This window comes from Nyctibius grandis, chromosome 31, assembly GCF_013368605.1.
Source record: "Nyctibius grandis isolate bNycGra1 chromosome 31, bNycGra1.pri, whole genome shotgun sequence".
Lineage (NCBI taxonomy): Eukaryota > Metazoa > Chordata > Aves > Nyctibiiformes > Nyctibiidae > Nyctibius > Nyctibius grandis.
The window spans coordinates 4,989,115-5,015,752 of NC_090688.1; the positions used below are offsets into that span (position 1 = coordinate 4,989,115).

Sequence of the window (26,638 nt, forward strand, 5' to 3'; positions counted from 1 at the left end):
GACGATCCAAACCACAAAAAAACCTCCGAACTGATCAAAGTCCTTCCAAGAGCAACCCAGCGACCTCCATCCCAGCACAGCCTGGATCTCAAGTCGTGCTGAGCAACGCCACGTCTGCTCCTGCAAAAAGTCTCTTAAACCCGCAGCGGTGCACTACCCACGCCTGAAGAGTTAATCCCTATTAACGGCAATTAACGAGAGCAGAGAGGACCAACAAGCCCAGACACACCCCCAGCAGTACCCAACCCCGACAACACGTAGGTGTCGTTGCCTTTGAGCCAAGGACCAGTTTCACTACACAGTGCTCAGTTATCACCTGGGGACACTTCATTCCCCGCGGGCTTAACCCCGCACTGAAATCAGATGAAGGCTGAAGTGGTGATGTAGAAGACAGGTCAAATACTGATGGACACTAATCTACACAGTAAGATGCTCAAAAACTCATGTTTTACCATTTTATGCTGCTCTCAGCAGTCATAGAGAAACCCTCCCAAGGAGGTTCACAGTAACAAGGTCATCAACCTGAGGCAGCGGGAGCACGCTCACTGCGTCAGGACAAACAGGAACGTGACCCGAGTCAGCGCTAGCAGAGCACGTCACCAGTAAATTACCTCTGAACTTCAGGAGTGGGGAAAGAGAATGACGAGGGCACCCTCCTGGAGGTGCACAAACCCACGAGGTACCTACACGTGCTCCACGCAGCTTGTAAGAGCGCGTTTCAGAGTGCCTTCAAGCCTCTGGGTCAGGCGCAGAGCAGCTTCAACGTCACCGCTACCAACACGTGCCTGACGCACCGCACGCAGACCCGCCAGCAGGTTTAGGAGCTGCGAAAGCCCTTCGCCACGTCAAATCCAGCCCAGGTCAGAGCCCACAGCGGCTGTGACGGCTCTTCAGCCTCTGCAAAGCGAATGGGTCAGTGCCAGCCCAGCCCCTGCCCCAGCACAGCTGGTTCTCTCAGGAAGAGGGCAAGAGTCGAGCGGGCATGAAGAGTTACTGACTGAATTCCAGTGCCAGGAGTCTGACAGCCCACTGAGGCACAGCGTAAGCCTGTACACTGATGGGAAGAGCTGATTTTCAAGGCTGCCAATTGATTTCTCATGAAAACACAAATTCACAAGAAAACTTTTTTGTCAAAAGAAAAAAAAAAAATGGAGACAGGCTTGTGTTTCTAATCCAAATGTACTTCTCTTTATTCAAACCAGGGGTAATCACTGGTTAGTGCAAAATGCACCTAAACCTTTTGCCTGAGGGAAATCTACATCTTAACAAGGCCTCCGTTAACCCCAATGAAATCCACAGAGGATTTGAAAGCGTTTGAAGCACAGATCTAACGCTGCGCTTCCTAAGTGACTCTGTGCGTCAACAAGTCTGCACCTGCCTTGTTACCAGTTCTATACCATCGGGTAACAAAAGCAAAATACACTCAGTAGATTTCTTTTAACTCCCAGAGTTTCTGAACCATCCGCCCCCACCACTAATGTCAGGAGTAAGGGGGGGTTGCAGCTTCCCCTCACTTCCAACAGCGCTAACGGAAACCCTGTTTTAAATTAAAAAATAAGCCAGCATACATAGTAGAAAATTTCTCTTAAAAATTTCACAATCTGTAAATGTATATATTTTTTTTTCTTTTAAACATAAAAGTTTACAATATACGGTAAAACAAAGGCTCAGGAAAAATAATTTCAAAAAAAAGAAACCTGAAGTTTTTGAATTAAAGCTGAAGACATTTTTAAAACCCTGTAGTTTGAACCAGTGACATTTTCTTTATTTGTGCTGATGGGTTAGAGAAAGGAAAATATTTAAAAACTGCAGTCCAAACACCCACAGCGTCGCCTTCAGAAGCCATCTTCCCCCATCCCACCCCCCCCTCCCCCCCAAAAAAAAAATGTTGTTAGGTTTTTCTTCCATCAAGTATGTGATTGTCACAAGTTCAGAAGTCTGGGATTCCTGGGTCCGGCTGGCACCAGGCGTCCCGGCGTGGACAGAGCTCCCTGATGGCCAGCCCGCGCTAGCGCCTGTAGGGGTGGAATCCTTGCACGTTGTGGTTCTGTCCGCGTCCAAACCCGCTCCCTCCTGCAGGTGGGCCGCTGGATGGCTGCACCGAGGGGCCTCCGTAGGGAGGGGGCTGCTGGCTGGGGTCAGAGAAACCTTGTCCAAAACCACTCAAGTCTTGTCCATACCCTGGGGAGAAGGGGAGAAGGCAGCACAATGAGCTTCCAGGACCATCCGCACGCACAACAGAGGCGCAAATTCAAAACCTGATGCCGCTCCCCCCGCCACGCACGGCCTCAGGAGCAAACCCCTCGCTCTGGCACGTTAAGAGAAGCAGCTGCTTTCAGGGCTTGCGATGATCTACCTTCCACCCAGAAGAAAGAGGCCAAAAGCAGAACTGAACACGTACGCAGCAACAGTTGCTCTCGCTTTTGAGGGGACCCTACCCAGGCTGGTGGATAGACTGTCACACTACGGCTGTTCAGAAGCTTGAGGTGGCCTGCAGGTCTGCTGTCAGCTCATTCTGAGTATTTTTATTTTGGTTTGGGTTGGGTTTTTAATTGGCCAAAAACAGTGCTGTCAGGTTCAGCAGAGATGAAGCTGTAGCGAGGAAGTTCTTCCTGAAATCTCACAGTTATTACACTGCAGCACCCCAGACCGATGGCAGAGAGATTCCACTCTGCCTTGGCACAGTCAGCTTCACCATCTTCCCTGGTCAAAAAACACCCTTTGCTGAAAAGACACACTGGATAAGACCATCTTAAGTTCCCTTTCAAAAAACAAATATTCAGGCAGCAGCACTCTAACTGACTAATCAGCTTCTCTTTCAAGGAACACTCAATTCAAAAAATGTCAATTGAAACACGAGGGGGCAAAGCAGAACCCAGAAGGCTGCGACTGCTGCACCCATTACATACTTGGTCCAAAGTTGCCCTGAGTAAGAACTAACATCCCCCAAAACTCACTGCACAGGCAGGCTGAAGTATGTTGGTTTCAAGTTCAAAAACCAAAGCTCTGTTCCAGACCCCGACGCCCTGTTGCTGCGGCAGATGGTGGTGAACGCTTCTAACCCAGGTGAGGGGAAGCAGCCGTCAGCCAGCAACCACCAAGCCCTTCTCCCACGTCCCCTACACCAACTGCACCCCAGCTCAGTCAGTTTTAGGCCTGAACGGGTACCGTGTCTCAACTAGAGTTTACACTAGTGTGCTGCCAGTTAACATTTATCTTGGTGTTCTTCACCCTGAGGAACTAAACGCTTCTCCTCTCCCACCACAGTCCTCCTGCCTCTGCAGCGTGACCAGTGCCAACGACCAGATCCTGAACAGGTTTAGAGTAAGCAGAATTTGGGGAGAGGGAGAAAGGGTGAAGACAAAAGGCTGCTGGAATTCTTGCTGCCAATATGCAGGACAACTAGATCGAAATTAAGAACACTGAGAAATTGAGAAATTTAATAAAAGTTCCCTTAATTAAATACGACTCTTAATCGTAATAGTGGCATCAGTGCAAGCCTCTGCTAGGAACGATGGTATTACGAATCCTAATTACTAAGAACATTTCTGCAGTTCTGCTTCTCTCTATGCAGGATTAAAGCAGGTTTAACTCTCTTAATCCAAAACAAAGTCTCTTGGCATGTCTTCAGTATTTCAATTTCAAGCTCTGCCTGTCTCTCAGGACTTTCTACCACTAATGAGCCTTAAAACGCATCTATCACAGGCCTCTATTAGCTTAAAATGCTAATCCAGTCATTTTTTCAGGCAGAGATAGGCAGGCAACCAAAAATACAATTTAATTGTTTGCCAAGGGGTGAGGCTCAGAGTGGGGGGAAAAAAAAAAATCAAGTTATTCTCACTGTACACTGCAGTGTTAGAGCATGAAGTGGTGCAAACCACAGCTCTCGATTTGTTTATCACAAAGGAAACCTAGAGCCTAAACCTGAACAGCCAGACACTGAAGTACGTGTTGTCTTCCCCCTGCTTTCTGAACTCCTGCTGCAGCTCTCGGTTTGCACCAGCACCTCCCAGTGAAACACGCAGCTCGCCTGCCGTTTGAGAGGGCTCTGCTCAGCGAGCTGTGCCCACCACGAGGGTTTCGCTGCCTTAAGAACCTGAGCTCGGTGGGATTACAGAGCATAAAGCCTCACCAGTGCAGCCGCTTGGGAAGCAACAGCATCATCATTCAGACTTCAGTCGTCAGTTTCACTTCAGCCAGCTAACGAACATGAAGAACTGCATTGCCCTTACTCGCAGGAGTAAACATCTGAGCCACACTGCTCCCCCCCACCCTCTTAAGAGAGACCCTGCAAGAAACACCAAAGTTCATTTCCCGAAGGCAGACACAGCAAGAGCATTGGTTGTAAAGAGGCACCACCTACCTAAGGCTTCTCACTGCTCAGCCTGACCATAAGAGTGTAAACAAAGTATTGGCGCGTAGCCTGAAGGGTCTTGAGAATAGGTACCCAGCCCTAGTAAGAACTGAGGAGACCAGGGTGACGAGCCCCACGAGAGCCCTGTACAGAGACAATTTTTCAGGGTGAGGGAGACACACCCGTGTTAGTGTTTCATTTACTCATGTTTATATTCATCCTAGCTGTAAACAGAGCAGCATTTAAGATGCTGTCAAGCCAGGACAAATCTTAAAACGCCACAACGATTAGATAACTCAGTGCCTCTTTAAAGCCCATAAGCTTTATGCATTTATGTAAATACATGCAGATCAGCTAGACTGCCTATTGTACAGCAGTGTTGCCAACTAATTTGTGATCACACCAAGTGCTGAAACTCTTTTAAAAAGTTTATAAGATTTTACACATAGCTTTATGAACAGGTGGATGATTCTGTGGTACTGTAGCATATTAAATACCTCTACTCCTGTTAGCACTTTACTCGTAACAGCTTTCAGGCTAGAAAAGCACTCTTGAGGCAAGAGACTAACTGCAGTTGTGGTTTAAACAACTAACCTTCTTAGCATTCTTCTTCAGAATGCAGCACTACACACCTCCTCCTCCCTCCTCACCCAGCATTCTTAAAAGACTAAGAACATCCAAATACTTCACTGGCAAAGACGCTTCCTAGAACATGCAAGTGGTACTACACACACCAAACACTGGAATCCCCCCTCCCCAGCTTCTTACAATGTTGGGAAACATTCCTAAACTTCCAACACATCCCAAACATTGGCTCCCCACTCTATATAAATGATTGTGCACAGATTTATACTTCCTTTAGCAGGGTCCACCCCCCTTCAAAAAGAGTCTGCAAAGAGACAAGTTCTGGCAAGACAAGAAAAACTTCCTCTTGAGTCACAAGGGCAAAGCTATCTGTGAACTCAACTGTGTTTATAACAAACAAATTGAAAAACATTTCAAATTCATCAACATGAGAATATGTGCTTGCTTTATAAACACACCTGAAAGGCTAATCTTCCTTCAGAGTCTGTTTAATGTTTTTGGAACTTCAAACAATATCTATTTAAATAACTTTACGAAGTGTTCATTTCCTAACAGTTTCTGCAGGCACTAACACACACGGAGAGCGCGTTCAAGCTTAATCCATGGGCCTACTGGATGCAGAAAGTTCACTTCACAAGTAAAAAATGACCAATTACAACAATCCCTTCCAAAAAAAAAGGCAGTATGGCACAAAGAGCATTTGGAGAATGCTGCTCAAAACCAGGGCTGAGTGGAAGAGCAAGATGAGAACTCCCTCTCAGTTTCCACAGGGAGGAGCAGAAATTTTCCTCAGGAGCACAAGCTCTTGTCTAGCAATGTTTTTTTTCCCCCCTAGTCCTGTCTGCCTGGCTTAAACCTTGTGACATCAATGTCTCCTGGTGGCTACCTGAAACAGTCATCTCTACAGCACAATGAAGCTTTACACACTTCAGGCAGAACTAAAACTTGAGATTTACAGGAAAGGAATGGGGGGGAAGGGAGGAAAAGGCACTCAGGTGGAATTCTTACACCCTGCACTGCTTGCCTCTCGATGCTATTCTCACTTTTCAATTCTATCCTCCAATCTGATCAAAAGTCAGTTACACAACAGAGCTGGCTACAAGCTCCATAATGCTACTGGAGAAAAAAGTTTTAACTACAGATTTAGGGAGAGTGCAAATCAGTAACTTATCCTACCCGTGCACAAGACTATTTCACAGCATACAAGCAATGTTTTAGAGTTGATTAAGAAAACACCCTCTGGCTAGAATACTGCATGATTTAAGGGTCACTTGAGGGCTGGGGGCTGGCATTCCCATCCTGGAGAGAAGTGCCTTCTGTGTTAGCAAACTGTTCCTGAACACTGACCTTCTCCCCAACTAGAAAAGCAAAGCAGGAAAGGGAGAAGGATCTAGCTGAGTTTATTTTATATGCAGTTACTTACCAAACTGACTATAAGGGAATTCTGGCTGAGCAGTTGGGGGTTTGCTCATGTCCTGAGTTGCCTGAGATGGTGGTGGTGGTGGTGGAAAAGCTAGTGGTGCTGCCCCTGGGGTGGCAGGTGGAGGGGGTACTCCAGGTGGGGCAAACTGGTCAGGCGGAGGAGGTGGAGCACCGTAACCAAAACCTGAAACACAAGGGAAGTACAACACGTGTGAAAAGACACAGGTAAACACCACCCTGACTTCTTGCTTGGCTTTAGAGTACGATACACATTTTTAAAAAATACTTATAAGTCTATTAAAACCAAAGTGTTTGTTACCTACAGCTGGGCACACAGTAATTCACTCCCACGGTCTGGCAACCACCGTGGCTAAAAGATCCCAACAACAAACCTTCTAACACGGAAAAATCTCACCCCAAAGGAAGACTGCAGTCACATCAGCAACCCGCAAAGAGAAAGTGACAAAGCAGAACCAGGGACCAAACTCTGTGCGCTCACATGCACACGTGAGACACGAGGAGGCAGCCACGTTACTCAAGATCTTAGTAGGGAAAAAAGATACTCCAGACAAATGGTTTCTCCCTAGCAGAACAAGCAACTCAAGAGAACTGGGCGCTATTCTTCGCCTTCTTTTTTAAATCAGGTTTGTGATTAGACTTTTCAAAAGGTGGCCTGAGGGGTAGGTGCTAAAACCCTATTTACATGTCCAATGCCAGCTGTGACCTTAATTCCTTAAGCTTCTCTGAAAACCCCAGCCTGGGTCTAGCCCAGGTCACCATGCAGTAATCTCTACCTTTTCTCTCAGATGTCATAATAGGGGTACACAATAAATCTGTTTAGCAACACGGATTTAAACTAAGAGAACATAACAAATGATTGCTGCACCCAAGAAAAAGGTAACCCAACTCACTGACACAAACACATATAGTTAATTACAGCACAGAATATACAATCTAGGCAAAATATCTAAGGTTAGATGGAATGTAGGGGGAAAAAAAACAAGCCCAGAGAAAGATGAGCAAAAGCTGAGAACTGAAGTTGGTGACGGCCTGTACTCAAACTCCTGTAGGTCACTTACTAAATGGTGGAGGGGTGCCGTAGCCCTGTGGAAACCCTTGTGGGGGTGGGAATCCTCCAGGAGGTGTGGAGACTATGTATGAGGTAAATGGTGGTGGCGGTGGGGGAGCTCCTCTTCCTGGAGGAGGTGGTCCATATCCACCTAGAAAATTAAGAGAAACCAAAGCGGCTTAATAGTGAAAAGTTGCTGCTTAAGTCAGCATCCTCTAGATGGGGTAAAGCTGTCTGATAGATTTCAGACGCTGTCTCAGCCTTCTATGAATTCTTACTCTGGGAAATATTTGTCCTCCAAGTATCCCTACTGTAAATAATTGCAGTTTAGAATGTAATTCCTTGATAACAAGTCAGTGCGGTTGGCAGCAGCAGGATGTATGTCAGCTCCCATTACTGGCTTGTTAAGAATACACTATCTTCTCCTTCCTTCTTTCAGGACAAATTCAATCAAGCTTTTAAATGTAGGTTAAATACTACAGAAATCCACAAATCACTGAGTTCTTAAAGGAACTGCACCCTCGCTCAGGAGGATTTTTCTTCTAAAATTGGCCCCATGTAACATACTTACCAATTGCCTGTCCAGCTGGCACCCACATCCCTACAACAGAACACAAAAAGCGACTTACACATGCACTGAAGCTGTATGAAACAGGAATGATCTTGCTCTGGGCTCTGGAACAGACTGGGTATGCTCCCAGTGTCCCTTACAGACCTGTTTTTATGGTCCAAGAAACAGTCTTGGACTATTTCTGAATATGCAATTCTGAAAAGACTCTGAATCATTCAGCAAATAATGCACAGAAGAGCCAGCAGTCCCCAAACTCCCATCAGATGGAGTGTTCCAGAACTGTGAGAATACCAAGTGCAGGTAACTACACCAGTACAAAGAATAAAAACACTGGGAATCACAGCAGACTACACATCCAAAGCATTTTTAATATACTGCCAGGTTTATCCTAGTTAATTTTGAAGTTTTTGAACCATGACAACATTATCTTCTGTGTTCACTGCAGCATTAAGATTGAAAGACAAATGCATTTATGTTTTACATTAATCTTCCCAGCAGATCAGATCTCATTTTCTCTACAAATAACCACATTGAAAATAATCTAGTTTCTCAATTTGCGCAGTTGCAGATTAGCACATCTGTGCAGAATGTCAAAGCCTCAGCTGCAGCTTTCAAGTTAATAAGCACCATGGGGAAACCAGCCATCCCTCCACCGAGGTACCATCCATTGCAGCAGTAGATGAAGCAGTGACACTCCCTTCAGCCCCCCAGGTGAAAATTTCTCATCTATCAGAGCACGCAAGGGCTGTTCGGCCAAACACAGCTCACTTATACCACCCTATTTCTCCGTAAGTTATCAAAACTGTCTCTGGATGAACTCAGCGTATTTATCCTGTCTTCAAAATCTTCTGGGGGTTATGGCCATCAAACCCCAAACACACGGCTGCTCCTTTCAGCCCTGAAGGGTTCAAGCTAAATCAAGACAATTATACGTGGTAAGTGCTCCCCGCACCACTGCCAGCCCCAGAGCTGCTTGTTATTTTTCCAGGCTACATTAAGCAATAAAATCCAGAAGACAAGGCCATCTGTTTTTCTCTCATCCTTTTCAAATTTCACTTCTAACTTCTTTTAAAACTGCCTCATCCTTGAAAACCCATATTTCAACACAATTTTTCACCAGGGTCTCACGAGAAGCTCAAGCCGCTGAGCCTTCTCAACACCTTCTCCACACACCAAAAACCACGTCAGCTCTATCTGGGGAGAGGCAGAACCCAACAGAACGGGTGAAGCACTGCCTGGGACACGTGCTACACTCAGCACAACCCGCTGACTTCTGCCCTATGAAACAGTTTTTTGGGGAAAAGAAGTGAAGGAACCACCTAAGCAGACTTGGGAAGGACTGATGAGCAGAATTTTAGTTCTGCTGCCCATAATCCACTGATAAACCTGGGAATACCATCACCTGCCAGTAAAACCGAACTGCCAGTAAACTGTAAAGGCAAGATCTCACGGCGGTGACGCGGAGACGACCCAAGCAGTACCTTGAGGGCCATATCCTTGCTGCCAGGTCGGAGGGGGCTGACCTGCCCAGCCATTGGCAGCACTTGGCATGATCCTGCTTCCCCACTGACTGGCGCCGGGCGGCCCTGGAGTCTGGCTTTTGCTATCCCGAGGCTCTGCGCGTTTCACCTCCACCTAAACAAACAGAGGCAGCATTTAGGAGAGATGCTGCAGGTTAATACACCCCCCTTCCCTTCACACACACCCGTAATTACACTTAAGACTACACTTAGCATCTTATGACTTATGTCTAAATACTTAATTATTAAACTTAAGGCCAGTAATTTAAAATGTTTCTCAGGTACAATATATATGATGGTAAGACATTACAAGTCCTACTATTGAGGTAAAACACATCCTACAAATCACTTCTGTTTCATCATAGTACAGTATCCATTGGCTTTAACCTTAAAACAGCAGTACCCTCTTACAACGGCTCTTCACTTAAAAAAGCAAGATCTTTTAAATTATTTATATACTAATTCGACATTTAAGGCAGGTGTTACCAAGATGACATTTTCAGTAAAAAAACAACTTTGAGTAAAGAGTCCGCTCTGAAAAAGGGTACTAATGCTTTAACCATTCAAACACGTTTGGGGTTCATTTGGAAGTTACAGTTTACACCCACCCCATCTAACTGCAATTTCAGCTCTGCTCATACCTGAGAAACACACATCTGCTTGTTTGGGTTTTTGTTTGTTTGGTTTTTTTTCTTTTGTTTTTAAACTTAGATTTTATTTAAATGTCTAATGGAAGATAAAGACTTACCTTCCCCAGGCTAACGCTTAAAGAATCTCAATTAACTCAAACAATGTCAGAGGGAATGGATGTGATAAGAGAATCTTACATTACATCTAACAAAAAAGTAAACAAACATGCAAGTAATAAAAATGGACAGTTGAGTCAATAAGAAGCAAATCTTCATACTGTGTTAAGTCAGTGACAAAAGCCCTCCTGTTCTTAAAATTAGTAAGCCACAGTGCTTAACTTATTTTGTTCAAAGATAAAATGTCCTAGTGTTCCAAGCCATGGAATAAGTGCATTTGACCTACTTAAAATAAGCTGCACATTCAACATAAACCTCTCAAAAAAATCCACTTTCTGATTTAATGAAACACTCTCAGCACTCATGCATGCTGAATTAAAGCCTTTTTTTATTTTATGATTAATTTTAATGGGTGCCAGAGTACAAAGAAAATAAATCTCAATCATCAATGGGCCTGAGTCGTATGGAAAATAAAGTATTCAGAATTCTTCCTGCCATGTCTTAAAAACCATTCATGTCAGAGAACAAACAGGAAACAGGCACAAGGCAAGGACAAAGCCCGCCGCCCCCACCCCGCGCAGATGCCCCCAGGACATTAGACATGACAGTAACCAAATCTCTGTCAGCTGAAGGCCCTTCCCGAGAGGAACCAAGGGAATTTTTCAAAGGACTCAAATTAATGAGTCTTAACACATTTGCCTTGAGGGAATTCAGTTATTGCTTACAAAAGCAGAGTCCTTCTTGCAATTTTAATTTTTTTTTTCCTTTCAACAACATAGGGATTCATTTCAGCAATACCTTTTTAATTACCAAAAAGAAAGAGATACCATTTTTAAAGCAGGCATTATTAGTCAATGAAGAGAGTGGAGTATCTGGAGTTCATTAACCTACGTGGAAGAATCCCATTAATTTTTCAGTGCACATTTGGAAGCGGTGAACTGCCAAACTGAGGACTGAAAAATCCCTGTGCAATATTCCTAGCACCGAGGTTCAAATTCTGCACCTGCCTAAAGCCCAGTTTACACCAAGAAATGAGGCATCTCCGTTGCCCCTCAACCCCAAACCAAGTCCATAGGAATAAAAAGCATTATATACTGCACAATTAACCAAAATTCCATAGATATGCAAGAATATATCCCCTGCTAGCTAAATAAAATGCTTATGAAATACCAGCACATAGAGGCTTTAAAAGACAATGCAAAATTAGACAATGCAATAATTTAAGGGAAGTGACAGTGTTCTTGTGTTTCCTCTAAACCTGTTCGCTTTAAGGTCAGCAGTTCTAACACTTACTTTAAAAATCGTGGATATACCGTAAAGCTGCAAGGACTTTAAATTTACCAGAATTTCCTGTGGTTAATTTTTCTTTCAGAGGTTATTCTTTTCTCTCTATAAAACCTGGGTGTCCTGCAACAATCTACTTTGCTTTTAGTTTTGTGGGTTTTTTTTTTTTCCACAGGTACAAGCATGTTCCTTGCTGAGTAACATCAAAGCAAGCCTAAAAAATTCCTCCCTATCAAACACCCATTTGCTGACAACACAGTATGAAGATGAAACAACCAGAGGTCACTTAACTGCATCGTGGTTAAATACTATATAGAGTACGTGGGTTTGTATCAAAGTTTCACAGTAAGTGACCCAATTTTTTAAAAAACCAATCCTTCATGATGTTTTTGCTTTTTAAGTTTAAGATTATATAAAGTAGATTGTCTCACACCACCTCAGAATTTGAGTATCAAATGCACATCTGAAGGAGTGGTATCTTAAACCAAGCCTTGAACAACTCAGATTTCATTGGGATTCGGATTTGCAAACAGCTGGGAACAACTCACTTCGACCCTTGCACCTTGCAGCGCCCCAAACAAAGGCAGCCACCACCAACGCGGTGTAACGTAAGCGACGCTCGGCCAGAGCAGCCCCCCAGGTCTGTCAGCACAAGGCCTTACCCAAAACAGCCCACAGCCTAAGGTCTCAGGCTTTCAAGATCTGCCTCTCTCCCATGGGCTGAGCCATGAGCTAACTGCCTCTCTTCTCTCCCTGCTCACACAAACTCAGACTTTCCCCACCTTCATGGATAAAGCCTCGAATTTGGACACACGTGCCCTCCCGCCTAGCTGAACCAGTAATCTGCATTCACCAGTGAAATTGCTCGTTGCCCAAGACTTGGTTCTTTCTTAAGGTAAAATAAAACTACAACTACACACTTTTTTGCCCATGATGTCGTGAAAATGCATGTTGACAGCCTGGTCCACTGATTGTTCGTCCTCGAAAGTAATAAATCCAAAACCTAGCCAACGACGAAGAGTGAATCAAGGTAGCAGGGTGTTGTGACACAAAACAGGATGATGAACAGTATTAGGGGCGGACCAAGGGTTCAAGCAGGGGTTTCAGATAACCGAGACTTGTGTTAAATTTTCAAAAAAAGTCAATCTGAGAAAATGGCAACGGATACTTCCTGTGCTTAGGCAATTAATGCCTCGTCTTGGTTTCACACATGCAACTTACAAACGGAGCTTGTTAACTGTCTTTTGATTTTATTCCTAATCACCTACCAGGAAATGGAAAAAAGGTGCTAGGAGAGTCATAAACGTAACTGTGCCACATGATTAAAAACAAAATACGTGTGGGACAGCAGACTAGAGTCAAGCAACTTTGCTGCTCCTATCTTCCTTCAGACTAGGTTCCCAAGGAAAAGCTGCTACGTCCCTGTTCCCCACAGCTGCAAAGCAACTTCCTCCCATCCCTCATCCCGTCTTCCAATTCGGGAATCCGTGGAAAATAAGAAAGTTGTCTTTGAAATGTAGCTGTTAAAGCATGAAAAATTTTACCCCTCCATGGATGAATGAGAAGCTTCAGAAACTAACAACCTAGACCAGAGGTTCTCAAGTTTTCCACACCTTAGAAAAAGCACGTAACAGACATTATTCCTTCCAAACACAGCAACCCCTGCCAACCAAAGTGTTGCTCAGATAGAGGGCAATACTTGCCATCACATCCCTTCATCTATTTTACTTCTTGTCTTTCCTGCTGCTTTTCTCTTGACAATCTATGCAGTACTTCTCAGCCCTTCTTTTTGCCCAAGACACTGCTAGCTGCTCCCGATCCCCAGGGGTGGCTCATTCCCTTTTCATCCGACCATAACCCCCGACGATGGCAGCTCAGCTGAAACCAGCAGCTTTCTAAAAGGCCGCAGGGGAGTGTCTGATGCCTGTAGAAGACTCTGGAAATGAGGCAAAGCCCCAGGACTACACTGCTTTTTGAGGGCACACTTTGAGAACCACTGCGTTTAGGTTGTAGCTGCTGATAGTGCCGAGAGAGTGGCAAACCGGTGGTTAATTTCACAGAACACGGAGGCTGGTTCATGCCATCAACCACTCGCTGCCGGTGTGACAACCGAACCCCAGGGGAGGTAAGGACACATGCAGTACATAAACTGTGCCATTCTTTAGATTAGCTAAGGGTAGAGCAATCAAAATTAGAAAGAAAAACGAGGTGCGGCATCAAAAGCATATGGAACATGGATGCATTTCTGCTTTTCTGAAACCCAAGATTTCCCCCTTGGTTTGCATTTTGCTTTGCAGCTAGTGCTGACAGCAGCCATATATTGCTCTAAAGCGTTAAACAGGAATACAGTATCTATAACAGTTAGTGTCTCTCTAAGCTTATCCAACTGGGTTGGGTAAGCCCAAAGAGGCCTATTGTAGAGAAAGTTTATATATATAAAAAAATACACAAAGATACAGGCCAAAATAGACTCCAGCAGGTCAAATTCTGCTGTCAGCAACAAGAGCAAAAGACATCACTAAAATAAACTTAAAATAAAAAGGAAAAAAACTTAGCATTTCCCACACACAAGAGACTGGCAGTATAAACGAAGTTTTGTTGACCTGTGATGAAAGCAGCCTCAAAACTGAGAGCAGCATTTCATCACAATATATTTGTTGGTGGTTAACTAGAAATCTAAGTATTAGAGCCAAAAGAAAAGTATTTGTATTTAAATCACACGTTTAGTATTACAGCCTTTACCTAAAAAGGCATGGGAAAGAAAAAGGATGGATACCAACTGCATGTGAAGGCTGCTTGTTTAACTTGATTCCAAGAAGACTGAGGAGGGGAATAGACTGTGGCACGAGGATGGGGTTTGGAGGGGGAGAAGGAAAGAGAATAAGACGTCATTGAGGACACCAGTAAAGAAAAAAGGATTTAAAAGGGCCAAACACCACGAGATAAGGAACAGCGAAGAAATCAGAGTACAATACACAGCAAAATTCCAACAACATGAAATTTTAAATACAGTAAAAGTGATGAAGCCTATCATCCAGTAGCTTTATTTTTTGAAGGACAGGATTTTATTGAAGACGAGAGAAACTAATTGCATTTAGCAGGAATCCAAGTGGACTAGGGAACAGAGCAATGACACTGGTCTGCAGCCAAGGGGAGGAAGAGAACAAACACAGCGAGAACCTGTAAATTACTTCACAGTTGCTGGTTTAGCCAAGAATAGAAAGCACATGAAGCAGAGAATGCAACAAAGCCACTGTTGCTTTTAAGATGTAATGAGGCTGCGCTTATACTCGGGACTCTGTGAAGAATTTTGATGAAAGCCCTGCTTACAGGAGAGCTAATGGGAGTACGTAGGGACTGTGAGTAAGCAAAGACAACCTGGATCCTCAAAAACACCCAGTCAGCTCCCCAAGGGCATCGCTGCAGCTCTGACGCTAACCGAGAATCTGGTTAGTGTTCTTCTGAGAAGCTGAAGGTAGATGAATGCTACAGGGATTAGTAACGGGGATGATTTTTCCCTCCTCCTACCAGCAAACTAGTAAAATGACACGCAGTAAGGGATCTGCTCAAAATGCAAGGACGGTACGTTAATGGAAGAAGACAAATTCAGAATGATACGAGTAGGTGGCAGTGAATTGGCTAAATTTTGTACATATCCAGTCATTTAGGTATCGTGTTAAAAGGACAAGCGTACAGCCTGAGCAATGCTCTATGCAAGAGAAAACAGATGAGAAAGAGAAGGTAAGAAAATGTGTTCTGGGACGCACGACCAGGAGTACAGAATACAAACTATGAGGAGCTTTTCCTAGCACACCCCCAGGGACTGACAAGGCCATTTTTGGAGATGACTGTTAGTTACCACACTACATAAAAGAATGTAATGGAACAAAAAGGAAAGCCAGAGCAACAGGATTCAGGAACACTTGAAGAAGTCAGATGAATTAAAGGAGAAAGTATTCTGCAGTACCCCCACACACGGGACACGGACAGATAGGCACGGAAACCTGCGTGCATCTGTCACCTCTGCTTCAAGCCACCACCTAGGAAGTGGACCCAAAGCCCTCTATTTTAATTTCTTTTTAGTATAGCTTTAAGCAGAGAAGCTGTTAATTGAGACCAGGATTAATGCAGACTAGGCATGACATTTAGTACCTTTTGCTCAGAGGCTGCAAGGCTGGGATTAAATATTACAAAGATCTAGATGATACAATAATTACTGAAATATTTCAGAACTTCAGCCACAGATTGTACTCAGATGCCCGTATCTTTGTCTCCACTGCCTCCTCTATTTAAAATCAGATGCTCTAGGGCATTTAAATAGATGAATTTATGTTCTGCTTAAATAAAAGACATCTGTTGAAAGAAGATTAAGATAGCTAAAGCAAGAAAACAAAAAAACAAATATATTGAAACTTCGTTTACACTCCAATAAAGACAAAGCCCGTCCCTCCTCTGACTGTGGAACTGGCCTGTACCTCTGTGATAAATTATCACCTAGAGAGAAGAAATCTAAAGAGATATCGTTAATCACAGTCAAACAATTCACAGAGAGAAAAGAAAAAAAAAAAGAACTTACTTAACATTACCATACTTTACTATGAAACACTTAAATATGTCACTAAGGATGTATGTCTAAATTAAAAATAAAACTAAGACTTAACAGCTTAATAAATATGAAGTGAAGAATATATTTCTTAATAATGAGTCAGAAGAGAAATGCAAGTTCAGATGGCAAACTATTCTCTAGCATGTACAACATGCTACAAGGTGGTCAGTGCAACTAAGGTTCACGTATTTAAAATATTGCCTCTTCATTGTCAAACAGATGACAGATGCAATGGGAAGTGGATGACATGAGACTTGCTTCATATTTTGACCAAAGGTTACCAACTTGAGTAAACAGTCTAGTGAAACTTCCAGGTTTGTTGTTGGGTTTTTTTTTGTTTTTTTTTTTCTTTAAAAAATGCAGTCTAGCATACAGGGATTATACGTCCCAATCAATATTCATATATTTCAGAATTATTTTGTGTAGTTTAAGAAGTGTTTTTATTTCACTTTTAATGAAGCCATTTAACCAAAACAAAAAGCATATAATGGATGGATTCTGTTCTCTCTGAACTGGAGTACCCCCCCACATAATTACAGACATCAACGTACCTTTCATGTGCAACAGGAGGAAAATCTGCTTAAGTTTTTTTTCCCCCCAATAGTACCTTGAGCTACAGGAGTGGCTCAAGAATCAAATTTCATTTAACTCAAAAAATAGCAAAAAAACCATAAATGAACATGAAACATCTGACTTTTAACTGCACAGATACCAACTAAAGCTGTAGATGAAGAGTCTAGACTTGAAGTGATATTTGCCAAGTGAATTATTCTTTTTCCTGAGGCAACACAGAAAAAAAAAAGTCTACCTTTTCTGATGGTGTGAAATAGTTTGCCATCTGACTATAGGAGAGTATGAAGAAATTTCAAGGACAAACTAGATCAGCCTTTACCTCGGGGCCTCTGTTTCTCTGCGTCATAGATCATTACAACTTCAGTGACCTGGAAGAGAGAAGGGAAATTCTACTAACGGTGCTACCAGGGGAGTGTTACAAACAGTTACTACAGGCTGGTTTCCCGCACGCTATCCACAAAGCACAATTAAATGCTCGATGTAGCCATCAATACCAGGCTGCCCGAGCGCAGCGCAAACAATTTGGGAATATTGCTCTTTATGGGGGTTTATGAAAAGCCTGAGTTCCTCTGTTCTGCTACACTGTGGCTTTTTAAGGTCTCATCACACTTAAGATTTTAATCTAGCATTAAGGTCGCTACGCCGTTCATATACCCACACTATAGCCTATAAAAAAACCCCAAAGGTTTCTGGTTTCCAACATACCATTCATCAGTGTAGCTTCTGAAAAAGATTGCTTTTTCCATTTTTAAACATTCTCACTCTCAACATGAAAAGCAGCTTTAACTCCAAGCAGTTTAGAATTTGCATGGCTTTTCTCAATTACTTACTTGAATATCAGCGTGGCACAGAGCACCAGTTATAAATCCATGCTTTAAATAGCATTACAAGAAACCCCCAAGTCCCCTAAGTTACAGATGATCAGCACCAGTGTGATTTTAACAAAAAAAAAAGGAAACTGCAAGCTGTTCGAGGGCTTCAAGATTTTTTTCAGAATAAGCATCACTGTGAGCTAAATTTTAAACAGAGGTGCAACATTTACTTCAAAGGCAACATTAAAACAGCTGAGAGGAACTGTCTTTAAATTTATGAATTAGCTTAAAATCTGATGCAAATTCACCGTTTACTTACAGCTAGGAAACATACTTTTCAAGTTATTACACCACATACACTCGCTGGAAAAGATCCTACTCGATGCTAACAGCTGAGATTCATCCCCACTTGGGGATCGTGCCACGTGGCAGTGCCAGACTTGTTCCCCACTGGTCCATTTGCATCCCCTTCTTCACACTGGTCTTATTTACCAAGCAAGCCCCATGTCTAAGAATCAGCGCCTGCTTTTGTCTCTTCACTCTGTGGCCACAAAGCACATACAAGAGCCTCTGCTCCTCCAAAGGTAACTCATTAAGAATGCTACATTGACTCCCCAATTTCTATACTATTGTTACAGTTCTACTACTTACTTTTAAAGGCACTTACACTCAATGGCTGTTGCCTTCTAGATTTGGTGGAACATAACCCTGTATCTCCCAAGCCATCCAGAGGTCAGAATTGGAAAGTCAAAAGTCTGTGAGGAAGAGCCTTTAGAAATTATGCTCCACAGCTGTGGAACATGCTCCCTCATTTTTATTTACAAGTCTACTGCAGCCTTTCAAACTAAAGAAACAGTTGTTAGCCATTGCCTTTTATAATTTCTTAAAATTACCTTAATCAAATTTTAAATACAGTACTGTTGATAAACTTAGCCTCTTGAGATCTTAGAGAAAGGCGATTTAAAAAAAAAAAAATATTAAAAGAACACACTAAATGCCACCAAAGGTGGCAAGTTCACATCTGCTGGCACAGTCTTAAATTCAACTCAGGCAATCTTAAGTTTCTCAAACTAGTTCACAGCTGAGTTTAGTGCTTTAGTTAAGCAGTTTACCATCTTAAAGGGGCAACGATAGTTGGGATAAATGGGAAATTAAAACTAATTAGGAAAAAAAAAAATCAGAAGATACAGTCATTTCAGTCCAAGGTTATAAACAGAATTAAAACAGGTGCACAACACGAGTAGTAGTTTGTCTCTAGAATGGAGGTTCTAGGGACAACAGAACGCAGCTCATTCCAAATGATGATTTAAAAGCAACTACTGTTACTAAAATAATGACAGGGGACTGCAAAATTTAACCTATCTGTACATGTAGTCAAAGACACAGATCTTAGACACAAGCTCAAAGCACTCGCTGTTCCCCTGCCCAAAAAAAATTCAAAAGTTTTTAAATCGCCAACCTGTAAGTAATCAATTGAAGAGAGAAAAAATGATTCTTAAGCCACCCCAACTCAAGAGTTTTTGCAAGAAGGGAACAGAATAATGCATCAGGTAGACTTAAACAAGAGGAGACAGAAACAGCAAAGGAAGTTACACATCAGAGCAATAGATTTTGACAAACAGCAAGATACATTTCAAGATGATGAACATTTACTACAGTTTATCACAAAACGCTTCAATATGTCCCTACAGCAGTTTGTCTAAATTAACACAAAATTTGACAGCTTGACGAAATCTGAGAAAAGGCAGCGGGGAGGGAAAGCATCTTGCAACCGACTGACAACTGCCATCATGCTGAATGACTCACCACTCCGAATTTCTTGAAGTATTCCCTGAGCTCTGTCTCGCCACAGTTATGAGGAATCCCACCAACAAAAATTTTATTTGATTTATTGTTATCGCTCCTGGATCCTTTCTGCTAAATCAAGGAGGAAAAAATTCCATCAGTAGGACGCTAAAGTTGGCTACTTCTATCATTTTGCACTTAAACATGAACAATGGGCTCTTGCAGGTTAGGGGGGAGCCACCTCCAGGCTTGAAGTCTCCTACTCATTAAAGTGAAGCAACTGCATGTTCAGAGCTCAGAGGTTTAGTGTTCGCAGTTAAAATCCCATCTCTGCTCTTCAGAAGATCAGAGAACCAGGGACTGTGTTCTGAGGCCATTTACTCGTTTTCTAATGAAATCGTATTAACCTGCAGGGCGTGAAGCAGGCTGGAAGAGAGTATCAGTCCTGCGGGTGCACTCCCAGACACTTGTTTCAGGATTTGAAGAACTCAACTAAAAGCACTGCTAAGAGCTTAACAAAATACCGCACGCACAAACTGAGTGCAAACACAAAATGTTCGTTAACGCTCTATTGTACCTGGAGTCTTACCATGGAAATCCAAGTAGGAGACATTACACTCAAGGCCTGCATACTGACTCCTGATTTTAATACATGGATATAATCCAAGTGCATTCAATTAAACTGCTACGAGGTAAGCCAAAAGTTGGATCACAGGCAGGATACACCAAGCATCTTTCCTTACCCATCCTTCCTTCGGTCGTGTCCTTTCTGGCTGCATCCCCCTAGGTGTACATGGCTTTGGATCAATCTGGAAGAAGTTCCAGTTTGGTCAGATCTCAGCATGCAGAATATTGTTCTAAAAGTTTCGTTTCTGGCAGCTGAACACAGCAGTGCTGAAATCCAGCTCCTCAGATCAAAGGCATCGTCAATACATTGCTTCTACGTGACAGAAATCATTGAGTTAAAGCTGTCTTACAATAAATAATTAAAGCCAACAACCAGGTAACCTTTACACTATCCAGTCTGCAAATAAGAAGCCAGAATTTAAAACTGATCTTTGAAGCAGTCTGGAGCAGAAAGTTCTGAAGCAAGTGAAAAAAAAAACAAAACAGAAAAGCAACTTACATTTCGGCCATCTAACGTATGAGGTCTACTGGCCAGTACTGTTCCCACACAGTTGGGATCTTTAAATTTGACAAATCCAAATCCTCGAGACTGGTTTGTCGTTTTGTCTTTCATTATTACACAGTCTACAACCTCTCCATACTGGGAGAAGTAGCTACGAAGAGTTTCTGTTTAAAAAAAAAAAAAAAGGCACATATTAAACAGACCCAGCTATTAACTTTACCAGGCTATGTTCTCAATTAGGAGACGAAAGGTAAGTAAACAGCTAGACAAGTTCAACCTCATCTTTTGAAAATGAATAAATTTTACTTCCTCTAAACAAAATGGTATGCACTGCTTTACTTCCACTCATACAAAAGAAAAGTAGTATCACAGTAAAGCAACGATAAAAATTGTCATCTTCTGAGCCGACAAACACTTCAATACCAAACACTGATGGAAAGTACAAAACCAAAAGTGATTAACATATATTTGAACTCTCTCTATAGAAAATTCTACTCAGTAAGAATTCAGTAGAATCTCACCCAAATCTCCCCACCACAGTACTCTGTTAAAACACTGCATCTGTACATGGTTTTGCTGTTCCCAGAGGCCTGGCTCCACTGCAGAACACACAGCTTACCTTGTGTCGTACTCCAGTCCAAGCCACCCACAAACAGTTTTCTGCAAATGAAGCACACAGCAGTTTTAGGGCGCTACACGACAGAGGCTTCATCTCATCTAAGGCAGAAATCAGTTCGTCTGAAGAGGTCTGGGGTACTGAGGCCTCCAAAACGCATTACAAAGCCCGTTCTTCACCAGAGCTCACTGCTCTGTGTGACAACTACCTTCTGTTTCGTGAAAACTCACATAAAACTGAAGCATGTTTTGTGTGCCACAAGCATGAACAGAGACTGTAAGCTTATTACAGGAATACATTTTATTCTTCTACGCAAAGAGAAGACAAAAATATCAGAAAAGCCTAAGTTCCTCCAAACTTATTTCCAGGTGTTTGGGCAGGCAGTGTTGCTCTGAGAAATCATTACAACAGCCAGAACAAAAACATCAGCATAGAACATCACACTAAGTACGTGTACCTGCTCTTTCGGGGCAGAAAGGAGTTCCAGCATGGAACACTTCCTAGTTCAGAAAAATATGTACAAAGTACTGCTGAAATTTGACAAGTGATCCAAGAACATCCCTATGAAGTCATTCTACCTGGTTACCCCCCACCCTCCAATTAAAACAGGCTGTCTGGATTCCTGTCAAGGTCTGGATCATTGGCTTTAAGTTACTTACAGAACTTCTCTGAGCAACAGAAGAAAACAGCTGCAGGGTCCATGCAGCTCCAATTTAAGGAAGAAAACAAAATCCAAAACTTCTGAGATAAAGCAAAGTGACAGAAACCCAGACAGCCTAGTTCCAATACCCAAGTCCCTTCCATTAACTGTTTTAATTCCGGGTTAGGGATCAAGAGGTGTTCTTGTTCTCCGGCTGCACAGTTGGGTAAACAGAAGGCATGAGTTTTTTCCATCCTCAGATCAAAAAAGCTTAAGTCAGCCCTCCGGCTTCCTCGTCCCTGTGTTCTCACAGTACTGTCCTGGTAAAGGAAAGTCCTTAAACTGCTGATTACAACAAACAAAAAAACCTTCACCCATCCCTTTTATGTGCTGCTCCCTCGCTCACCTAGAAAGACCAGTCAGAATCGCTTTTGTCTACCATTATCTTCTAGTTAAATGAAAGCAAAAGTAAAACTACCGAGTTCCAGTCTAAGAAGGCAAACTTGTGAGGCAAGTACTAAATAACAGAGTAGCACTAGTTCAGCAATTAGTTGTGAAACCATTTTACAGTCTAGTTTAGAGAGATCTCCAAATAGATGAGCAAGTCACGGCTAAAACCCAAACTAAGCTTAAATTATGACAAATCTGAATCAACTCATCTTCCGAGAAGAGCATCCAAATCTGTACCACTTCGTGTCAGAGCACGCCGAAGCACTTGGGCAAGTGCACAAAGAGGAGCAGGGAGATGCCAGACTGCCTGCTTTGCAACTCTTTATCAACTGCAGGGTGTGACAGAACTTCCATGCAATGTAATTAACTCCATAATTACAGGTTAGTTCAAAGCCACCTCAACACTTGGCCCTTTTCAGCAAGAAGCACCAACTCAAAAGCTCTGCTGTTAACAGTTTCATGGGTCCGCACAGACAAGTGCTGGGGCAGTTGATCTCTGGAGGATGCCCTGTTCCTCTTAGCAGTTCTCAAAGAGAGAACCAGCAGCCCCTTTTCACTTTGATTCATTTCTCTGTGATACCGCGTCATGTCATGACCCGTATGCAACAGCCAACAGGACTAAAGCAATGCCTTGAGAGTGCAGCTATACTACACACGAAAATAAGGAGTGACTAAATCCAGTATTACATGGTAGCTGCAAGTCTTGCTCCACCGAGGCAAAAAGTCACTAGTTTAGAGGTGACATAAGTCTTGTATTTCAAAACAAAACAAAACAAAAAGACCAACTGTTAACTGCAGATCAAAGAATCTTCTTACGCAGACCAGAAAATAACTGCCCTGTAATATGTAAAGAAAGCAGAGTGTTGCAGGAGACAGCGGCTGGATCTGCTCCTGCATTACCATAACGCATCCGATAACAGCCCAGGCAGGACGCTTCACCCCCCATCTGCCCTCGCTCAAAGCAGGCCTGTTCTCTACTCGCATGTTTCAGGATGACGAAGTTTTTCTCAAGGATTGGAAAACTGCCCCCACCTCCCACCCCTGGCAAAGAGCTTGCTCGTGGCATCGCTTCAACCAGCTCGTTCAACGCCAGCCAGTCTTCAGCAACGGGTCACCCTCTGGTACCGCCACGCGTCACCCGACAGCCGTCACCACGCGCAGGCTTCCTGGTAGCTTCAGCTGTCCCTGTGCTGCGTTTCCTCCCCACGTACAGGACACGCACAAAGCTGTCTGCTCTTTCTTGTGCCATTATTTTCAGGGAAAGTTCTATAAGGAAATAACTTCATTTCCTAATAGTAAAGAAGAAATAACCAATCTAATGTAGCCCATGAGTGCGCGTTAGCTACATCCTAGGATTTTTTTTTTTTTACACTAAATTTGATAGCTTAGCATATAAGATCAATCCATACAAGATCAACCTAAAAATACCAGCTGCAGACAGAACATCAAACTGTCTGCAGGGAAGGAGGACTCCCTGCAGTTAATGGTCATGGAAACCTTCCAATTCAATCATTAATTATTCGTAGTCACCCTACACACATTTAAACAAAGAAAAAAGCAGGGTTGCCTCAGGTCACCTCCAGCAGCTGTATGTAAATACATGGCTTCTGTTTGCATGCGTACTAAAGAACACCAAAAACCAGGACGACCCTGCCCTTTGACTCCTCCGTGGGCTGGTTTGAACACCCTGACCCCCACCTCACACAAAGATCTAGACGCAATATTGTACCAGGCAGCTGTCGGGTGCAAGATGGTTGTACGAAATGACGCCAGGGGAGCGTTCCTTCCCCTGCGCTCAGCTGGCACCACGGCCCCTTCGTGAGGTCTCCCGGCCTCCCATAAAGCTGTTTGTTCAAACAGTTTGTAGGCTGGTAGTTATTAGAATTATGCCATCGGTTTGAGCCTGCTGACAGTACCCTCAAAAATGCACACCTCCATGAGGGTACGCCTTCACAGACTGCAGCGTTAGGAGGATGCTAGAGTCCATCCCCAACTGAAACAAAAGCAATTCCCCAGCACGAGCCCGACAAGAACACAAAACCCTGGCCCATTTCTTCCTGCAGATCTCTCCACTGTACAGCAGTGAGTGAGAGACACTGACAGACACGGAGCACCTGAAGCAGCAGCACCCCCCAGTTGTGAAGCAGGAGGTAGAATAATGACTCTTGACAAGTTACAGTACATAGAATAAGTTTTAACCAAGTTTCACGAACCCACGTGTTCTGCTTCAACTATTTCCTCACAAAATTTTACCTGCTAATTTATTCTTTTCTACCATAAATGCATCTGTCACTGAAACAGCCAATCCCAGCATTAGTAAGAAAGCAGGCACAGGTATTTTAGAAGTGCAGAAACTCAACAAAATCACAAACTCTTTGCCCATGTAAAATAATCCAGCAGTTTGATTAACGTCCATCATTTCTCCTAGCACAGTCCTAATCCTGTAGGACAGAAGGATCTTGAGAGCAACACTTACTTTCACCCAAAACAGTCCCAAGTACTAATTACAACAAATAACGCTGTAAGGCCCTACCTAGTCATACCAACACAACTGCAAGGCCTACAGCCTTCGTATTATTTTTTCCTTAAAATCTCTGTCTAGAAAAGCGGTTAAATTCACAACTTCCTACTAAGACTTGCATCTCACAGCAGCTTTCAAAACAGAACTTCCTTCACACAACTACAGGCAGCTGACTAAACTGCAGTTTGTGCTATGCTTTCACCTTTCCCTCTGAGCACTTTTGGGAGAGGGGAAGAAATAAAAATTACCATCTCTGATTAAAATCCAATCCTTTCGAACCTCATCACAACTCAGGAGGATCAAAATCTAAGCAGTCTGCAACTGGCAACGAGCTCTGTGACAGCCAGGCCCGTTCAGGGTGAAATGACAATATTTCACTGGGTAACCCACAGCCTGCGCTCACCTACACTTCTAGAACGGCGGCACACAGAGGTCTGCTCATCAGGTCTCTCATTAGGAACTAGACAGTAATTAAGGTCCAGGACCCAAATAAAAATACTTTCAGAGCTAAATCTACATATTTAAACACGCCTCATGCCATATGTGTTGTTTGTAGCAATGTGTTATGTTCAAAAGGTGATCCTGCCTCTCGGATTTTTAAGACTGTGCAAATTAAGAACATTAACACAGTAAATAAGCAGCTTACTGTGCACTGGAGGCAGCACGAGGTCGGCAGACTGGTCCGTGCCCACTCTACTTTCAGAAGAGGTGACCAGTTGTGACATGCGCGTCCTGTGCCAGGACTTGCAGGGGAAGCTGAGCAGCTTTTTTTTTTTTAATTATTTTCTTTTGGCTATTTTCAGTGCTAACGTGCCAACTCTAGTCCCCTACTTTAAAGGTCGCTAGGCTTCAGCATACAGCTCTGGAGCGGAATGCTGCTACATCCACCTCCGGAGCAGCAGACCCAGGGCAGGCTGGCAGCCTGAAGAAGCCACGAAATTTGCGGGAAGCCTTTAAAGCAAAACCAGCGTTTTTCTGACCGAAATTCAGCTCGCCCCGAAGGAGAGAAGCGGGAGGCTTGTGTCAGCGTGGGGGGGGAGCTCGGCAGGGCGGCTGCGGGGAGGGCCGAGGGGAGGCCGCCGCCTTTGTCCCGCCGCTCTCCGGTGCGGACCGAGGTCCGCGGCCCCTCCGCGCAGCCCTGATGAGTCACCGGAGCAGGCACCGGCGGGGCTGCACCCCCCACTCTCGGTAGGGACGGAGATGGGGGGGTTACAGGCCGCTCCCCCCCCCCCCCGCCGGGGCCGCGGTGACCTTGGCCGCGCGCACCTGCCGCCGCAGCCCGGCGCGGGCCGGTCACGTGGGGGGGGGGGGGGGGGGGCCTCCCGGTGCGCAGGGGCCCGGCACGGCGGGCGGGCCCGGCGGCGGACGGAGGCCGGGAGGGGAGAGCGGCGGCCTCCCCACCAGGCCGCAGGAGAAGGGTGACCGGACCCCCCCCGCCCCGCCGCTTCCCGCCCCCCCCCCCCTCACCCGATCTCGTCGGCGCCTCCCACGCTGTTCATGGCGGCGGCTCCTCGGCGGTATCCGGGGCCGCGCCCGGCTCTTCCCTCCGGCGGCGGCGGCACCAGCGGCAGGTCGCGGGCTGCGGGCGGGCTCTCCTCGTCGTCCGGCCGTCCCCGGTTTTCCCCCCCCCCCCCCCCGGCGCTCCCCGAGCTGCGCAACCGCCGCCGCCGCCCCCGGCCCGGCCCCCCCCCCGCCGCGCGCTCGCGCTCCCTCAGCGCCGCCAACCGCCGCTGCGCGCGCACCTGCCCCCGCTACGGGGTCTCCGGGGCCGCGCCCAGGGAGGGGCGGGGCGGCGCGCGGGGGACGACGGGAAGGGCAGTCCGCGCGCCCCACGTGCGGCCGCGGGGCGGGGCCGACGGGACCCCCCGGGACCCCCCCGGGACCGGCCCCGCCTCCCCGCGCGGCGCAGCCCGGCTCTGCTGGGGGGGTCCGGGCCACCGCGGCCGCGCACAGCA

At 44.6% G+C, this 26,638-nt stretch overlaps 1 protein-coding gene across 5 annotated transcripts; it reads right to left on the reverse strand.

Moving 5' to 3' along the window:
• Nucleotides 1-1,160: 1,160 nt before the first annotated feature.
• DAZAP1 (DAZ associated protein 1) lies at nt 1,161-26,329 on the reverse strand. Of its 5 annotated transcripts, none has more exons than XM_068420512.1 (12): nt 26,151-26,329; nt 21,076-21,116; nt 20,454-20,620; nt 20,071-20,136; nt 19,349-19,456; nt 17,050-17,098; nt 12,472-12,554; nt 9,483-9,636; nt 8,002-8,031; nt 7,441-7,581; nt 6,363-6,545; nt 1,161-2,181 (listed from the first exon to the last, which is right to left on the reverse strand). In XM_068420512.1, the coding sequence occupies exons 1-12, from the start codon at nt 26,180-26,182 to the stop codon at nt 2,009-2,011; spliced, it is 1,227 nt and encodes a 408-aa protein (XP_068276613.1). In that variant the 5' UTR covers nt 26,183-26,329; the 3' UTR covers nt 1,161-2,008. The 5 variants fall into 5 exon arrangements, with proteins under 5 accessions (XP_068276613.1, XP_068276612.1, XP_068276614.1 ...); XM_068420511.1 differs by having other exon boundaries at nt 19,349-19,459; XM_068420513.1 differs by lacking the exon at nt 26,151-26,329 and adding an exon at nt 25,330-25,892 and having other exon boundaries at nt 19,349-19,459.
• Nucleotides 26,330-26,638: the final 309 nt, after the last annotated feature.